The 17997-nt window shown below is 42.2% G+C and overlaps 1 protein-coding gene across 3 annotated transcripts in view; it reads right to left on the reverse strand.

Annotated features, from left to right (window-relative positions):
- GRPR (gastrin releasing peptide receptor) overlaps positions 1–17997 on the reverse strand; it is a 170689-nt gene that overhangs the window by 36501 nt on the left and 116191 nt on the right. For 2 of the 3 annotated variants that reach the window (XM_040634003.1, XM_040634010.1), the window contains one exon: positions 9856–10090. The exons of the other annotated variant lie outside the window; for it this stretch is intronic. In XM_040634003.1, coding sequence (XP_040489937.1) covers positions 9856–9884 — 29 coding nt within the window. In that variant the 5' untranslated portion in view covers positions 9885–10090. The remainder of the gene's footprint in view (positions 1–9855; positions 10091–17997) is intronic. 3 annotated transcript variants of the gene reach the window in all.

Below are 17997 nucleotides of genomic sequence, written 5' to 3' on the forward strand. Positions count from 1 at the left end.
AAAAAAAAAAAAAGTGGCAGGAGTTTAGACCCCATTCCCTCCCTAGAATGAAGCAAATACCTTTTCTCCAGAGGTGACATTTGATCTTAAAGGTTGAGTGAGTGTGTGGCAGGACCTCTTGAACAAAGAAAATAGTATGTGCCTAGAATAGAGGCATAAGAGAAAGAGCATGGCAGTGGGCACCATGCAGCTTTAGGTCCAGGAAGGTCACCTGGATCAGAAGAGAGGAGTTGGGGAATGAGCTAGAGAGGCAGGTTTGGGTGACATCGTGATGGATCGTGTATTCTTGTTAGGTTTGGTCCAGACAGCATATTTTTGGTTCACAACAAGGACTCCTGGAGGGACCCCTGGGTGGCTCAGTCGGTTTAGCATCTGCCTTTGGCTCAGGTCATGATCCCAGAGTCCTGGGATTGAGCCCCGCATCGGGCTCCAGCAGGGAGCCTGCTTCTGTCTCTCCCTCTGCTTGCCCCCTCCCCCTGCTTGTGCTCACTTTCTCTCTCTCTCTCTCTGTCAAGTAAATAAATAAATAAATAAAATCTTAAAAAAAAAACAAAAAAAGAGGACTTCCGGATGTTGTTTCCTTTTCTTTCTTTAGACACCCCTGGGTGCTGAGTCGGCCTCACTTCTTAATTCCAACTGAGCCATAAGTGTTTCTTCCCAAGTAAGTTAAGCTGATGCTGATAGATACTGATTTCTCACAGCTGGTGTTAGCCTTATGCGTTCCACGGCACTGTAGGCTGTTCTAATCATATTTTAGGAGTAAAGATATATTGAGGTTCAACACCTAGTATTTTCTTGGCACAAGGATGTTTACAAAAGCTAATTAGAAAATTTTGATGTCATTTCAACTAATTAGCTATAATGACTCTTTCCATCCCTACCATTATGTGTCACCTTCTGGCAGATCACCAAACATACTCAGACGTTTGCTTAGCATTTCATTTAATGGTGAACATGAGGTGCTTTTGACTTAGGAAAATGACATAGAACAAATATAAGACAGGGACTTGTTTCCAGATAGGACCGGAGTGTGACTCAGCATCCTTTTTTATGTGTCTGGGCAGGGTGTCACTTCTATTTTAGTCAAGAGAGTCACATTTTCCATTCTTCCAGAAAAGTGGGTTTCCCATGGGACTTGAATATTGGGGTGCGGGCAGGGACTTGGTAGAATTTGGGAGGATGGCTGGACTTGACAGGGCTAAAGAGAGTGGAGACAAAGTCTCTTCCTACCAGCTGGGTGCATGGCACTTTGTCTTCCAGTAGCTGGTATTCTTGGTGGAGTGACAATGAGCATACACAGATAAGATAAAGTAAGTTATAGCGTGAGTAGAATTTGTGGGTGGAGCCAGAGTAAAGAGTAGGGAATGCTTCGGGTCTTTTTAAGAGACAGCCTGCCTGGAACAAAGGTTTGGAGGGGAGTAATAAATGAGAAATCAAGGGGATTGGATCTGCTGGGGAAGATTATATTTAAGGCTTCAGTTTGGACTTTAGCCTGTAAGACACTGGTTCTTAAAAAAATCATTATGACTGCCTGGGGTGCTTCTTAAAAATACAAATTCTGAGGCCCTACCCCAGACCTATTGAGTCAGAATCTCCAGGGGTGAAAACCAAGAATCGGTATTTTTCATGACATCTCCAGGGGATCTGAGCACTCTCCTGTGCTGGGGACCGATGATGCTGGTGGTGTGAGATCCAGAAAGCCTGGCAATGTGACAGCACGTGTGTCTTCCTCTTGGTGGAGGAAGAAGGTGAGTGAGGAAGCACACATAGGAGACTGTTGCTCTGAGCCCTTGCTACTGGCCCTTGAGCCAGCAGCATGGGTGTCACCCAAGAGCCCATTAGAAATACAGAATCGCAGGCACCACCCAGACCTCCTGGATCATCATCTGCATTTTACCAAGATCCTCAGGGATTCGTATGCACGTTATAATAGTCCGAGAGGCAATGATCTAGGTGTTAGGGAGATATGGCAGAAAGGGTTAAGAAACCAGAGCAGAAAGTGGGAACAGATAGGAAAGTGGAATCTCAAGTTCAGAGTGGAAGGAGCAATTGGACCAATCTGAAGCTGAATGAAGAACCACTGAATGGAGGCTTTTTGCTATCCCTGATGATGGCTGGGAACCGTCCCAGCCTGAGTGGCAGATGAGCTCTTTTTGACACAATACGGGGGCAAGAATCTCATTACAAATATAGGGAATATAGGCAACAAAGAAGCGAAGATGGTGAATTTTTCTTGCTAGGCTAATGACTCAGAGAATAAAGAGCAAGGGCAAGGAAGAAGCCACTATGGAGAAAAATGCTGAATCTGGTACTGAGTTCACTATTTGAACAAGGGAAAGTCAGGAAGCCCACAGAAATGAAAGCTGAAGTCTGAAGTCAAAGAGGTAAATAATTAAGAGGACTGCTTGAGAACTAGCATACTGAATGTCAAATAGTACAAATGTATAGAAGAGGACTTGCCAAGAATCAAGTAGAGTCAGGCTTCAAGGACAAGGTCACGTGGTGAAAGTCAGTGGGTACTGAACACAAGTTCAGTGTCACACGGTGGCAGCACCATGGAGAAGCTGCTGAAGGTTGCAGCGACCCTTGCTTGAGAAGAATCAGAGATGTCACATTTTACTGCGGCAGCAAGAACAGACGAGACAGATGACTATATCCAGATCCTGAAAGGTTGGGATCATTTCAAGTTCCCTTCTCTTTTCTTAACATTCTGTGACTTTTCACGCGGCTTGGAAGCCTAGAAGAGAGATGGGGGCAGTCTTCCGAAAGAAAGCCACGTTTCCCTTCGAGCCACACGAACTGTGGAAGGAAATGTGGTTGCCCAGAGAAAGCCTAGCATAGAAGATCAAACCCTCAGTCACAGCCAAGGCTAAGAGAACACCTGGTATGGTGGTTTGAAAATATACCCACCAGTTCTTGGTAGTTTTTCGCTCAAGAGGTGAAGATTAATTTCCCTCCCCCTGAGTGTGAGCTGCACGTGACTGGCCTCTAACAGAACAAGGCAGCACTGATAGTGTGTAACGTCCAAAATTAGATGACAAACGATGTTGCAGCTCCCTCTGTGCACTCTCTCTGAATCACTTGCTCTGAAGAAAGTCAGCCACCATGTCATGAGGACAGTCAAGTGGCCCTATGGATAGGTGCATCTGGTGAGGAACTGAGGCCTCCTGTCTGCGGCTATGTGAGTCTTGGAATTAGATCCGCCAGCCCCAGCCTTCAGATGACTGCAGCCCTAGCCTCCATCGTGACTGCCACCTCAAGAGATACTTAGAGCCCGAACCACCCAGTCAAGCTACACCCAAATTCCTGACCCATGGAGACTGGGAGTTAGTAAATGTTTTTCATTTTAATCCACTGTGTTATAATTATTTGTTATGTAGCAACAGGTAACACCTGGTAAGTAGAACAGATGGAGAAGGTGACAAAAGAAAACCACCAAAAAGTCAAAAACAAAACAAAACCCAAACAACAACAACAACAAAAACCGAAAAGAAATACCAGAAAAGGCAAGTGCTAGAAACCTGAATTGAACCTTGAGTGGTCAGGCAAGGTATGAGGGGGAAAAAAGTATGGTCAAATCTAAAAAAGTTATGGAGACTAAAATCCATCTGTTACTCGGTAACACCAAAGCTTCTTTTATAGATGAAATATATGTATTTTAAAAATATTTGTAAATGAGCTGAACTTTCTTATCTAGCCACCATAAACCTGGAAATTAGACAACTTATATTCATTCCCCTCTTTACTCAGTGAGCTTGGGCAAATCAAATTAATTCAATGAACATTATTTGCCACTGAACTGTTCTGTGCCATTAAATCTCCCTCCATAAAATACAGGGGCATTTTCCCCATGCCTATGGCTCCAGGACAACCCGAGGTATTAGTACCACCCAGTGGCACCTAATGCCATGGAGAGTGGCAGCTTCCCTCTACCCTCAGTCATCTCTCTTTCCAGATATTTCTTCCTTTCTTCCAGAAGAATCCAATCAGTACAGCCCCAGAATCCCTAAAACACATCCCTGTGTTATTTCTACCTCCAATAACAGATCTGACGAGATAAATGTTACTAGGAGGGATTCCTTTTTAAACACTTTATTTTGAAATAACTTTAGGTTTACAGAAATTTGCAACAATAGCACAAAGAGTTCCCATATACCCTTCCCCCAGCTTCCTCTATTGTCGACGTCTACGACGTCTACAAAATGAAGAAATTAGCATGGGTACAATACGACTATCTGAACTTCAGACTTTCTTCAGATGGCACCAGTCTTTCTATTACTGTCATTCTCTGTTCCAGGATCCAGTCCAAGATACCACACTCCATTCAGTCCTTATGATTCCTAGTTTCCTCTTTTCTGTGACACTGTCTCCGACTTTCCTGTTTGTGATGACCTTGACACTGGTGAAGAGCACTAGTCAGGTATTGTGTAGAGCATCCCTCCATTTGGGTTTGTCTGATGTCTTTTCATTATAAGACAGGGGAGAGAAACCACACAGGCGAGGTGCTCTTCTCCTCACATTATATCTGAGAGTATGTCTTAGTTGCTGTTGTAATAAATTACCATGAATTTAGTGGATGAAAATGACAGAAATTTATTCTCTTATAATTCTGAAGGCCAGAAGTCTGAAATGAGTTTTATGGGGCTAAAATCAACGCTGGCAGACCTGCTTCTTTCAGCAGGCTCCAGGGAGAATTGCTCCTTGCTTCTTCCAGCCTCTGGAGGCTCCCAGCATTCCTTGGCAGGTGGTACAGCACTCCAGCATCTGCTTCTGTCATCACATTCTCTTCTTCCACAGTCAGATCTTTCTCTGCCTCCCTCTTATAAGGACTCATTTTTTTTTTTTTTAAGATTTTATTTATTTGACAGAGGCTCCATCCCAGGACCCCGGGATCATGACCTGAGCCGAAGGCAGACGCTTAACCAACTGAGCCCCCCAGGCGCCCCTATAAGGACTCTTTTTTTTTTTTTAAGATTTTATTTATTTATTCGACAGAGATAGAGACAGCCAGCGAAAGAGGGAACACAAGCAGGGGGAATGGGAAAGGAAGAAGCAGGCTCCCAGCGGAGGAGCCTGATGTGGGGCTCGATCCCACAACGCCGGGATCACGCCCTGAGCCGAAGGCAGAGGCTTAACCGCTGTGCCATCCAGGCGCCCCCCCTATAAGGACTCTTAAGATTACATGGGGCCTACCCAGATAATCCAGGGTAATTCCCCATCTCAATTGCAATCGCAAAGTCCCTTTTGTCACATAACGTTTGCCGTATAACATAGTTGCAGTATCCAGGGATCAGAACCTGGATATCAAAAGGGGCTATGTGATATCCACATGATTTATCAGTAGTGATGTTAACCTTGATCACTTGGTTAAGGTGATACCTATCAGGATTCTCCACTGTAGAGTCATTATTTGGGGGGATAGGTTCCTTTTAATGACCAGAAGTATGATCGTGCTCAGACCTAAAGTAATGATGTTGACACTGTGTGGCCATCCAACACCACGAATACGAAGTGCCACACCCCGACAGCCCCAGTTCTGGGCCCTGCAATGGTCCCTACTCTCAGGGAGCCATTTGCCTAATTAGGACAACATGTTCAGTTTCTTGTGTTTACAAACTAGCTTTCTTTTTAAATAATCCAGACACTGCTTGGGTGATGACCTTTGATTATATAGTTTCAGGTCATGTGAAAATGGAAACTAATTTTCTTATGGTTTCTGAAGTACAGTTGGACTTTCTGTGACTATTTCCCACTATTACAAGCTCTCTTGGATTTTCTTCCCAAAGGTGGAGTATTATCTCACAGGCAAACCAATAAAAATGCCATCAGGTTTCTCATGAGAAAGTCTGGTTTTTATTATGTTTCCAGCCAGCTTTATGGGACAGAAAAAGTTGGGATGCACCCCCGGACTCTGGGTGCTCGTGTAACTAAAGTGAATTTCCATCCCTCACATGTCACCCTTTTTCTTTGGCCTGTAAAATAATATACCATGTTCTCTAAGGAAGATGCTGGGAAACAGGTTACCCAGAGATTTTTCTCCAGACGCCACTGTAGCTCTTCAAACTCAGAGTGGTTCCATGGGAACTCACACTCGGTATAAAAACTTGGTTATTTTTACTGCTTGAAGGAGGTTCACCTTAAATTAACTCCAAGTCATGTCTGAAATACATATCCCACCCCAGGTTCTTCAAGTCACGTACTCATGAAATAGAACTGAGAAGTACACAGGAGTTTATCATTCACATACTGCAGAATTCAAACCTCCCCTTGACCTACCACAGGGTATCAGAGGCAGAGTCTCATTCAAACTGCTTTGATGAAATCACTTTTACATTCTCTGTGCTTCCATGTTTCTTCATATATAAAAGGGATTTAAATGCCATTAAGGTTTTTCAGCTTTATCTCAGAGAGTTGTTGCAGTTTCAAATAAAGTAACAAATACGAAGGCACGTATTAAGGTAAAAAGTCCTAAATAATTTCAAGTTACTGTGTAGTAAATTATTGGTAATTTTTGAGGTGTGATAGTAGTATTCTAGTTATGTTTTTTAAAGTCCTTATCATTTAGAGCGGGGGGGTGGTTATCAAACTTTTTCTTAAAGGGCCAAATACTAAATATTTTAGGCTTTAGGGCCCACAGGGTCTCTGGGAAGGCAGGCAATGGACACGAGGTAAATGAATGGGCTGCTTTCCAATAAACCTTATTGATAAAACAGGAGGTTGACCCATGGGCCAGAGTTTGCCAACCTCTGTTTCAAAGAAACTTACTCAAATACTTAGGGGTGAAATGATAGGATAGCCAGGATTTGCTTCAAAAATCATACGGGAAGTGGAGAAGTAGGTCAGGGTAAAAATGAAACAGGACTGGTCCCGAGATGATAACGATAGATGAAGGGTATGGGACAGCTCGTGTTATCCACGTGTCTATTTTGTACGGGTTTTAAATCTTCCACTGTTAAAAGCTTGTACAATGTCTAAAATAGAATCTAGTATTAACAGGATTAATAATGCCAACCAAGTAACTCTGCACATGTCTCTGAGGCCTTGGCTTGTGGCATACATTGGGGCTTCCCAGAAGGCTGGCAGCATCCCGGCCATTCTGGTATGCCCTTCTTCTGGTCTGCATCAATCTGAAGGCCTGAGATTGAAATGCCGTGGAGTGCACATGATTTGGGATGGAACTGACTTCAGATTGGCCAGCGGATGGTCAGCCTAGCAAAGTGCCTCTTCGCTGCAGTGGGGAGAGGGACTGATTTGCTTTTTTTACTACCCTCTCTCTCTCTCATCCTTTCCCATTCCTCCCCACAGCTGTATCAATGTATTTTAAATTCTGCTTGTGTCCTACAGAAGTTAAAGAGTGAGATCAGTTTTTAGTCCAAATGCTTTTCTATGTAGGTGGGCTAAATGGGGCTATCACAGGGTCAGAGAAACTAGATATGGCTTTTCCTATATCCCTATTTTCCTATATGACTTTCATGGGCATAAATGATTTTTCTAGACCCTTATGCAGAAATTCTAGAGAGTGCCTTCTCATACTTCAATGACAACTAACACTCCATTTCCCACCCCACCCCCCACTCGAAAGCTTCTATACCAGCATTCACCTTTCTGTTTCTTTTAGCCAGTTTTCCCTTCCTTTTCCTCTAAATTGCTAGTTAATGGGTGATACCGGGTTTATGGGAAGAAGTGAGGACGGAGGATATATAATAGGAAGAGCTAACAGTGATTTAGATACTTTATATGCGTGCCCCCATGGAGTCCTCACAACCGCGCTATGATATGGGACTCTTTACATGCTTTTTACAGATGAGGACACGAGGTATGAGGTGGGGAAGCAATCTGCCTGAACTCACATGGGCTAGGAAGTGTGTTCTGATAACTGGGTACTTAAGCACCACATTGCATGCCTCTCAGGGGACAAAGGGTAGAACTGAGGAGACCTCGGGGTTCTCCTGGGAGGTGAAATGGACAGATAGGAAGGAGAAAAAAAGTGTGCTGAAACACAAGTAGAAACTAGGGATAAATAATTAGGGAGCTGAAAAACAAATGGGAAAAAACATAGAATCCAGCAGCTGTGGTTTCTATTTCTTCCTCAGCAATGGTGTCCTGTATTTTTTTGTTTTTGCGTTTTTCTTTTTTGTTTTGTTTTGGGTTTTTTGCCTCTAGGGAAATAAACAGGATGCTCAGTTCCTGTCTCATGTCTACAGTCACATTTCTTTAATATCAAAGTAATTTAAGATGTAGAGTAGGGAGAAGAAGCTCACTGGTTCCCAGGGGTGACAGGACCTCAACTATGCTCCCTCTTCCAATAAACAAGATGAAACATCTTTATCGAAACATAAAGCAAATTATGCACCATTCTTCTGAAGGCACTGCTGTGCTTCCGGGTGACTCTTTTTTTGTATTTTAGGATTTTTTTTTTTTTAAAGTAATCTTTACACTCAATGTGTGGCTCAGACTTACAACCCTGAGATCAAGAGTCACATGCTCTACCGACTGAGCCAGCCGGGCGCCGCCTGGTTGACTGTTAACAACAATGAACATTCCCCATTTCTGATCCCATGGCGAAGAGGCTACTTGTAGGATCAGAGCATGACTTGATGTGCTGTTTTTTATTTCCCCCTCACACACCCTCCGCCCTGTCCTAATTCCACTTCTGCATCCCTTTGCCAACAGTGAAGATGCAACCTTTCAAAAGGAACAGCTCAGCTGTTCTACTGCGATTAGAAAGACCTCACTCCAATCATCCAAACATGCGCTCCTCTTCATTCACTTGTAAACGCCACGTTTGACGATTATGATTGACAGAAGTCTTGCTCCTTGGGGTCTGTATCATCATTGGAATCAATTTCTGAAGCACATTCTCTTTCTTTAATCAAAGGCCTGAAAATATGGGAACCTTGCCTTTGATAAGTGATTGGCCAGAACCCCCAACCCCCTGCCCCAGGCTGTGAGGTTGACTTATGGGGGGGGTGGGGTCCCTCAATATGGCGCTAGCAAAGGAAGCCTGTTTGTCAAGCATCCAAAAAATAAAAGAATAGAAAGTCAATAGCTCTGAGCAGGTTATAGCAGACGATGATGTTTATGGGCTTCTGAAGCATTTTGTTTGAGACTGAGTGACTTCAAATGGTCAGAGGAGCAGAACTTAATTAACAATTTTTAAAAACCTTCAATTAAAAAATCATTGAGGTGCAAAAATCAGATCAGAGAATGAATGAGGACAGGCAATCCAGAAGCAACACGCACTGCACTCTGGGAAGAAAAATGCTTTCTACCCTTTCTCAGAAACGAGGATATTCAAAAAGCAGGGCTAACGTTCTTCCTTAGATGCAGCTGCTGCCCAGCCTGACCTGAACCATTTGCCCCTTAAATTCTCACTCTGAGCTTGAGGTCCTTTCAAGAGTACTTGTATGTGGGAACATGTGCAGTGAGGGGACAGGAGTTATAATCAGCATTTGTTGACTATTCACTATGTGCCGGGCGCTATTCTAAATGCTTCCTTCGCTTTTGATTGTCACCCCTGTTAGGTAAGTATGTACTATTACTAATCCCATCTTAAAGAGGAGGAAACCAAAGTCCAGAGAGACTTTTATAATTTACCCAAGATTAGTGCTAAAGCCAGATTTCAAACTCAGGCAATCTGCCCCAGAGTCCATGCTCTTAATACCATGTCAGTTCCATGGGATTTCTAGAAAAGAATTCACGCTATCTGGAATCAAATAGTTCTTAGATTTCAAAAGGAAACCCCCCTCCCTTTCTTAGCTGAGGAAACTGAGACCCAGAGAGGTTAAGAGATGGTCACAGTAAACTAACGTTGAGTGGGGGGTCAGTCAGAAATCAGGTCTGCTGTGAGCTTACCTATTTCTCTTCTTCCATCTCCCATCCATGGTGTCCTCCCAGGAGACATTTCATCAAAAGAACCATGGTATCCATGGAGAAGCACTTCTCAGATCTTCCTTCCAGACAAAATGTGTTGTTCAGCCACACGGAGTATGGTTAGCTGAGAACCTCCAGCTGTTAAGTGCCTTCAAGATCCACTTTAACTTTTGAGCTGGGGCCATGGAATGAAGTCTGACCAATATACTCAACAGGCCTGGTGGGGGAAACAGAGACAGGGAAAGATTCTTTGCTTCTGCCATGGATAAAGTTAATTCTGCAGATTTCCCAGGGGCCTCTTTTCTTCCATTCCCTTTATGTTCCTCTCCTGTGTTTCCTCTCCTTTTTACTCCTTGACTTTCTGAAATGCGAAGTGGCCAACTGTAATTGTTATGACTCCTGGGTTCAAGCTGTTGATGTTATTAGGGTCTGCAGACTGGGGAGTGGAGGACAAACTGAGGCCAATTTTTCTCTGTTGAAAGCTTCCATCCTAGTTCTCACTGCTGGGTGTCCACGTGTGCACCTCAGTGTGCTGAGGAGCGAAAAGCATGGGCATGAGCCACGTTAAATTGGCAACAACGGTGCAGCTCTCAATACTGTTTCCCCCATATATGAAATACGCAACCTTGGGCTAGATTCACAACTTCTATATATTTCTATTTTACCATTTAGACAATAGGAATGATAATCTCTAATTCACAAGGTAGTTGTGAAAATTAAATGACACATACCGATGCTCAATAAACAATAGTTCCCTTTCTCAAGATCACGGTCAAATTTTGTTTGATCTTCATAGTGCAGTCCATTATGGTCTCTCTTTTTTTTTTTTAAAGATTTTATTTACGTATTTGACAGAGACAGCCAGCGAGAGAGGGAACACAGCAGGGGAGCGGGAGAGGAAGAAGCAGGCTCCTAGCGGAGGAGCCCGATATGGGGCTCGATCCCACAACGCTGGGATCACGCCCTGAGCCAAAGGCAGACGCTTAACGGCTTCGCCACCCAGGCGCCCCTCCATTATGGTCTCTTGAACCATATTTGTATAAAATTAGCTAATTCCCACATTTTATGGGGAGACCTGATTTTTCGCTATAAGCATGCTGCCTTTATGTGACTACAGAATACAAAATACGTTATATGTAATAAAAATTATATGTCATAAGCAATATACTTATTTTTTTGGACAGACAAATCAAAGATTTGATAAGGAAGCTGATGTGTAAAACTGATTGGGAGAAGCAAATCTTATTGGTGAGTAGGAGATTTTGTTCTAATTCATGATAAGATGAAAAGGGATGTTAGAGTTCTAATTTATGACTATGAGGGACTAAAATATTAGGGAAAACGGGTTTTCAAACTGCTGTCACATTTATTCACACACCCACTAACTCATCCATGTGCCTCTTCATCCACCACTAGTCGCTGTCTTCCATCCATCAGTTTATTGTCGAGCCGTTCATCTACACATGCATCCATCTTTCCATTCACCAAACCATTCCAATGATCCATTCAAGGCAGTAACATTGCAGTGCACAGAAACCCATGTAAGAAATGATCCTTACCATATGGGAACTTTCCATTTAATAGGGACAAAAGAAAAGGAGGGGAAATATGAGATAAATGTTCCCAAGAGTTGTAGAATAAGCCTACAGATGTCCCAAGCAGAAGAAATGACACCTGACAGAAGAGAAAGACAAATTTCTTCAATGGAAGAGACAGAATTGATTTTGGGTTTTGAAGATTCTTGAAGAATTAGTAGGATACCATAAACAGAAAAGAGAGTGCATTTGGGGCCAAGAAGGTGGTAGAGAGGGCAAGTCATAACTCCAGGAATGGTGAATATTTTGCTTTAGCCAGATGATAGTGATAGAAGATCAAACCTAAAAGGTTTACATTGGGTGGATGGGTGGGTGCGGAACATGGAAGGTCTACAATAATGGTCTGAGAAATTTGGTGTTTTCTTGGTAAGCATGCAAGGACACCGACATTTTTAAGTAGTAGACTGATACAGTCAAAGTTGCATGTGCCAAATATTTTTAATTAATTTCAACTTTCAAGTAGCTATTTAAATAGCTAAAATATAATAAACTGGAGGTTCCAAAACTTTCTCTGCTCACAGTACTCTGTGTCTCTGTAGTTTTTTTGTGGGATTTCTAGGCCAAAAGAATCACCTAACAATTCCATTTGTTAAGTAATTAAGTTTGAACAACTTATTAAATATTTATATCCTAACAATTAGCAGCCATTTGGAAAAAATAATGCATATAAATAAAAAAATCTTTTAAACTTCAGTCTTCAATAACCACAGTTACTTCCCAATGGGATGTGTGCACCTGCTGGGCACTGCACAATTTCTCAAACCTTGGAATCAGATTGGCACCACCACCCCCATTTCCTGTTCTGCATTGATTTTCGCTTGGTATTTGGTTTTTGAACACCAGGTTTTCAAAGACATCACGTTATCAAAAGTAATGTCACCAGATCTAATGTTGAACCTGTGAACTACCTCAAGTTAGTAGTTTGCATAGTGTCCAAAAGATGTTGCATAGCCCTGAGTTTCCCTCAAAAATTTAAAATATCCTGCTAATCTCACTCTTGGGTATATATCCAAAGGAAAGGAAATCCGTATCTCAAAGAGATATCTGCACTCCCATGTTCATTGCAGCATTATTCACAGGAATGAAGCTATGGAAGCAATCTAAAAGTCTTTTCACAGAAAAAATGGATAAAGAAAATGTGATTATATACATATGTAGTGCGTATATACATTATACAGCATAAAACAGACGGAAGGCCTGCTAGTTGTGACAAAATGGATGAAACTCGGAGGTATCATGCTAAGTGAAATAAGCCAGACAGTGAAAGACAAGTACTATATGGTATCACTTAAATGTATAACCAGAAAAAAAAAAAAGGCTAATTTCATAGAAACAGAGAATAGAATGGTAGTTGCCAAGGGTCACGGGGTGGGGGAAATGGAAAGGTGTTGGTCAAAGGGTACAAACTTCCAGTTATAAGATTAGTAAGTTTGGAAGATCTAATATACAGCATGATGACTATCATTCATAAATGGTACCGTAGACTTGAAAGTTGTGGAGAATAGATATTAGGCATTCTCACCACTCACACACAAACATACACCGAAGAGTTAACTATGCAAGGTGCTGAATGTGTTCATTCTCTTGATCTCCGTTATCATGCTACAATGTGTATGCAGATCAAATCCTCACACTGTACATTTTAAATATATACAGTTACATTTTGGCAATTAATCCTCAATAAACTTGGAAACCAATAGACAAACACATAAATAGAATATCCTGCTGCCCTCACTGTGAATTTCCCGCAGTGCTCCAGAGTACCTTAGTACTCTTAGTGCATGACTTGGGAATTCAATATTTAATTGCCGGGTACTGCCCTAGGCATTCTATATATACTGTTTCATTTAATCCTCACAATGCCCCAGTTTTCAGATGGTGAAACTGAGGTCACAGAGCTGAAAAGTGATGAAATTGCCCATAAACCCCATGTAGCACCTCTACTGATACATATCAAAGGACACTGTGCTTACCTGCTTCAGTCCATCTTTCCCCAAACTGACTCTAAAGGACCTAAGAGTGTGTTTCTTGATCTTACCTGATTGGTTTAATTTCCCCAGAAGCAGGCCCGGAGACATGAATTTTAGTGCAAATAATTTATTTGTGAGATAATTAAGGAAGTTCTGACAGGTGAGTGAGGAAGTGCGTCAGGAAAGGGAAGGAATGAATAAAGGGTGCACTTGACCTAGCAACGTTTCACAGTGGGTGACGGAGCTCAATCACACTCGGAAGTCTGGGACCCAGTGTAGAGCACGTAGCTCAGAATTATCCTACTGGAGGGACAAGGAAGCTGGGGTATTTACACACCAATTTCCACATGACATTGCTTTAAACCTGCTGGGGAGTTGGACGGGCATTAATTTCTTGGCCTGCCATGTGAATTGTCAGAAAGGGCTTCAGTAGCCAGAGACAATTCTCCGAAAAAGAGATGAGATTTTTGTCAGCTAGAAATCAGATCTGTCCACTAAAATGGTAAGACCCAACTAGATATGGGTGAGGCAGAGACAGTAACTGCTTCATCGGCAGTCTGGGACAGGACTTAAAAAATGACTGAGGGGGGCGGGCAGTGCTTTTCCACATGGGCGAATCAGACTACCTGCGAGGCATGTACAGTTTGTAAAACCATACTTAATAGAAGATGATTTTATATTTAGAAAATAAAAAATATTGTTTTGCTTTTATCTCTTTGGTTGATGAATATATAGAGAAGATAGTAATTTTCAAGAGAATTCAGCATAAAAGTACAGCACTGAGACAGACGAGTCTCAGAAGTGTCTTTTGTTTAAAATGTTTGAGAAGGGCTAAGCCAGATCCCTCCTGGCAAAGTGGTACCTAAGGAGGAGAGCATTTGCTAATGTGGGCTTTCCATTTTGTTTTTCTAGCCAAAGGGAAAGAAGGCACAGATCTCTCAACTGAAACAGAAAGCTGAGATTTAAATTCCCATTTCATCTACATCTTTAGGGCCATGTTGAGAGTTTATCTCAACAGAGAAAAAAATGACCTTTGGGAATATGCACAAGCATTTAGCAGGAAGACTCAGTTTCTAAATGCATTCTCAGCAAAATTAAATGGGTTTGCCATGTTCCAATTCAACTTAGCTATGCGCCATGAAACTGAGAAGTTTTCTATAAATTGCATTTTAGAAACCATTTAAAAATGTCAGGTAATAATCTCTAAGGGGGAAAAAATAAGAGAACTACAAATTAAGTCACTAAAATCAGCTATTTATCATTAATTTCCATTTCCTAATGGAAATGACTGACTCACACCTTTGCTGAATTCCATTTTGGGCAACAATTTTTTTATGCTAATCTGCAGGCTCATTCTTCAAACAAAATACATGAAAACAATCTTAGTTTAGGCCTTAACTGTGATTCAGATATGTCTGGTGAATTTATATCTATAAACTGATTTGCATAAATGCCCTTCGCTGAATGAAGAGGAAGTTGCTCTATCAACTTAGGGAAGAGTCAGAAATGGTCTTTTGAATATAGGCCTGGCTCTGTATAGTCATGTCTGAACTTTCTGGAGAAACAGGATAACAGGAAAAACTTAGGAACCCATTTTCATAAGAAATTCTGAATATGCAGGTCCAGGATGCATTGTACTATAGCTCTGCTGAGGATGTGGAAGAAGGCTGCAGGGAACACAGTGTCACTTTGGCAACTCAAGGGTTCACAGCTCTGGGGCACCTGGGCGTCCCAGAGAGACTGGCTGTAATGATGAATAGCACCAAGTAGCAGATGTTCTTGAGGGGCTCGAGGGGAAGATGAGAAGGCTTCTCTTGAGCCACCAGAAAGGATTTTGCAAAACCAGTGAAATCTGAACTTTTCTTTCTAACATGACCACTTTAGTACCCACAGGCTGGAGAAACTTGGGTTGACAATGAATGAAAACAGTACCATGTTGAACATGCATCAATGTCATATGCCTTTGCAGATAGTAATTATGGGAATGTATGAAAGGTTTTTATTTTATTTTTTATTTTTTAAAAGATTTTATTTATTTATTTGACAGACAGAGAGACAGCCAGAGAGAGGGAACACAAGCAGGGGGAGTGGGAGAGGAAGAAGCAGGCTCCCAGCGGAGGAGCCCGATGTGGGGCTCGATCCCAGAAAGCTGGGATCATGCCCTGAGCCGAAGGCAGACGCTTAACGACTAAGCCACCCAGGCGCCCCATGAAAGGCTTTTAATTATGTGAACAGAAAATAGAAAGAATTTATATAAAATATATGTAACCATTTGTGCAGTGTTGTATCATCTTGATAATTTACATTTCCAGAGAGAGATTTTAAATGTATCTATTGTATGCTTCACTGAGTGCCTGCCTGGTTACTGGGAAAGGCCCTGGATGGGTGGGGGGTGCGTCAGGGACCTGAATCCTAGTGTCCTAAATGAACCATTATGTAGCTCTTTGAGCACAGGCAAATTTTGCATGGATGATTAAATGGTCGGCCCTAACTGTTGATCCATTCCTCAATCCATACCCTTGGCAGGGCCTCATCGTGGGCAGAGAATATTTCCCTGCCCCTTGACTTTGGGCTTGGCCATGTGACTTACATTGGCCAATAACATGTGTGTGGAAATAACAGTCTTTCTGTTCCAAGTCTAGGCCTTAAAAGACCTCCTGCGCATCTACTTGCTCTCTTGTGCCTCTACCATTACCAGAGGAAAACCTCCTCCAATTGGCCACTGGTTCAAGGAAGGTGAGAGTCATTTGGGGTAAACCTGACGACCTAAAATGTGAAAACAGAACTGCTCTGGCCACAAAAACCCTACATCAGCCAAACCCTGACTCAGCAAATGCCCAGGGATGCATTAGCTAAATACATGCTCATTGTAAGCTGCTAAGATCCTGTAGCTGTTTGTTATACAGCCGTAGTTGACTGATACATCTTGTGATATCTATGGGCTTCAGTTTCCTCATCTGTGAACTATATAGCCTCAGAATTTTTTTCTAAAATAAACTCCTCTTCGTTTCTATATAGCTGAATGTTTTTCTTTATCTTTTCTTGTACTTCTAAAGCGCATTGATTCCAGGGAGTGCTGCTCCGTGGCTGGATATGTCAGTTCCGTATTAATGAAACTCACTGGGCAATAGAAAGTCTTTCAACCGTGTAGCTAAGGAGCCACATGAAATGTGCAGAGATTGAGCCTCAGATACACAGTACACCTTTAATTTCTGACCTTCAAAGTAAAAGTTTCAGCAAGAGCCCCTTGTTTCTTTATTGACTGAAAAGAAGTATGTCTCCTGGACAGACAGGCGTGAGGGGAAGAAGACTCAGTGTCTCCCAGACTCCTTGGAAGCATTTACATTTTTGGCTTACAGAATTCCAACCAAAAGTTTCAGTCAAGGTTTACCTTTGCAGACCAGCAAACATTAGCCTCCTCTCTGGGAAGATATTTCTGTACTCCTTTTTTATAACAAATTCTTGACAGGGCAAAGTAACAGTATTCAACCTCTTTCTACATAGAAAGTCAACTTTCCCCTTTGTTTTTCTTCCTTTTCTTTGCCGCATTAAAAGTATCTAAAAAAACCTACTTCACCGCCAACACTGCTACTACAGGCAGAATGCAAACATAGAGCCTTCCAGGCTAATAAGTTTTAAGTTGCTAAAGATTCGGTTTACCAAACTTTATTAAGAAAAAAAAAGAGAGAGAGGTGGGGGGGGTGAAGGGGGGTATATGTGCGATAAATAGGTAAATAGGGTGTAGGGCTGAGCTGAACCCTGGACGAACTAGGGGTGGAACAAGACAGTGGGTGTGGTAGGCTGAAAATGTCCCCCCAAAATATATCAGGTTCTAATCTCTGGAACCTAGAAGTGTTACCTTATACAGGAATAAAATCTTTGCAGATGTGGTTAAGAATCCTGAGATGGAGAGATTATCCAGGATTATCAGGGTGGGCACTAAATGCAATCATATGTATCGTTATAAGAGGGAGGTAGAGGGGAACTTGACAAACAAAAGAGGAGAAGGCAATGCAGCCACAGAGGCAGAACTGCAGTGATAGAGCCACAAACTATGGAAGCCAGCAGCCACCAGAAGCTGGAAGAGGCAAGGAAAGGACCATCCCTAGAGCCTCTTGAGGGAGTCTAGCCCTGCGGACACCTTGATTTCAGCCCGGTGACACTGTCAAGATCCTTAGGTTAATCATATCTGCAAAGATCCTGCTTCCATATAAAGTAACATCTCTCTCCCCACCCCTCTTCCCGCACCAACCTCCTACTGCCCAAACAGATGCTAAACTGGGGAATGAGCGAATGGCTTCTCTTCCTTGTAGCCTCCCCATTCTCTAAGAATGGTTTTATTCCTCCCATGGCTTCCCATGTGAAAGAAAAAATAATAATTTTATATATTTATATAATATATATTTTATAGAGAATAATACATATAGTCTATACATAATGTATATATTATAGTTATTTATTAAGTCATATTTCCTAAAAGAGGTTTAAGAATATAGGCATATAGGGGCACCTGGGTGGCACAGTGGTTAAGCGTCTGCCTTCGGCTCAGGGCGTGATCC

The sequence above is a fragment of the Ursus maritimus genome, assembly GCF_017311325.1.
Source record: "Ursus maritimus isolate PB19 chromosome X unlocalized genomic scaffold, ASM1731132v1 scaffold_X1, whole genome shotgun sequence".
In the NCBI taxonomy this organism is placed as follows: Eukaryota; Metazoa; Chordata; class Mammalia; order Carnivora; family Ursidae; genus Ursus; species Ursus maritimus.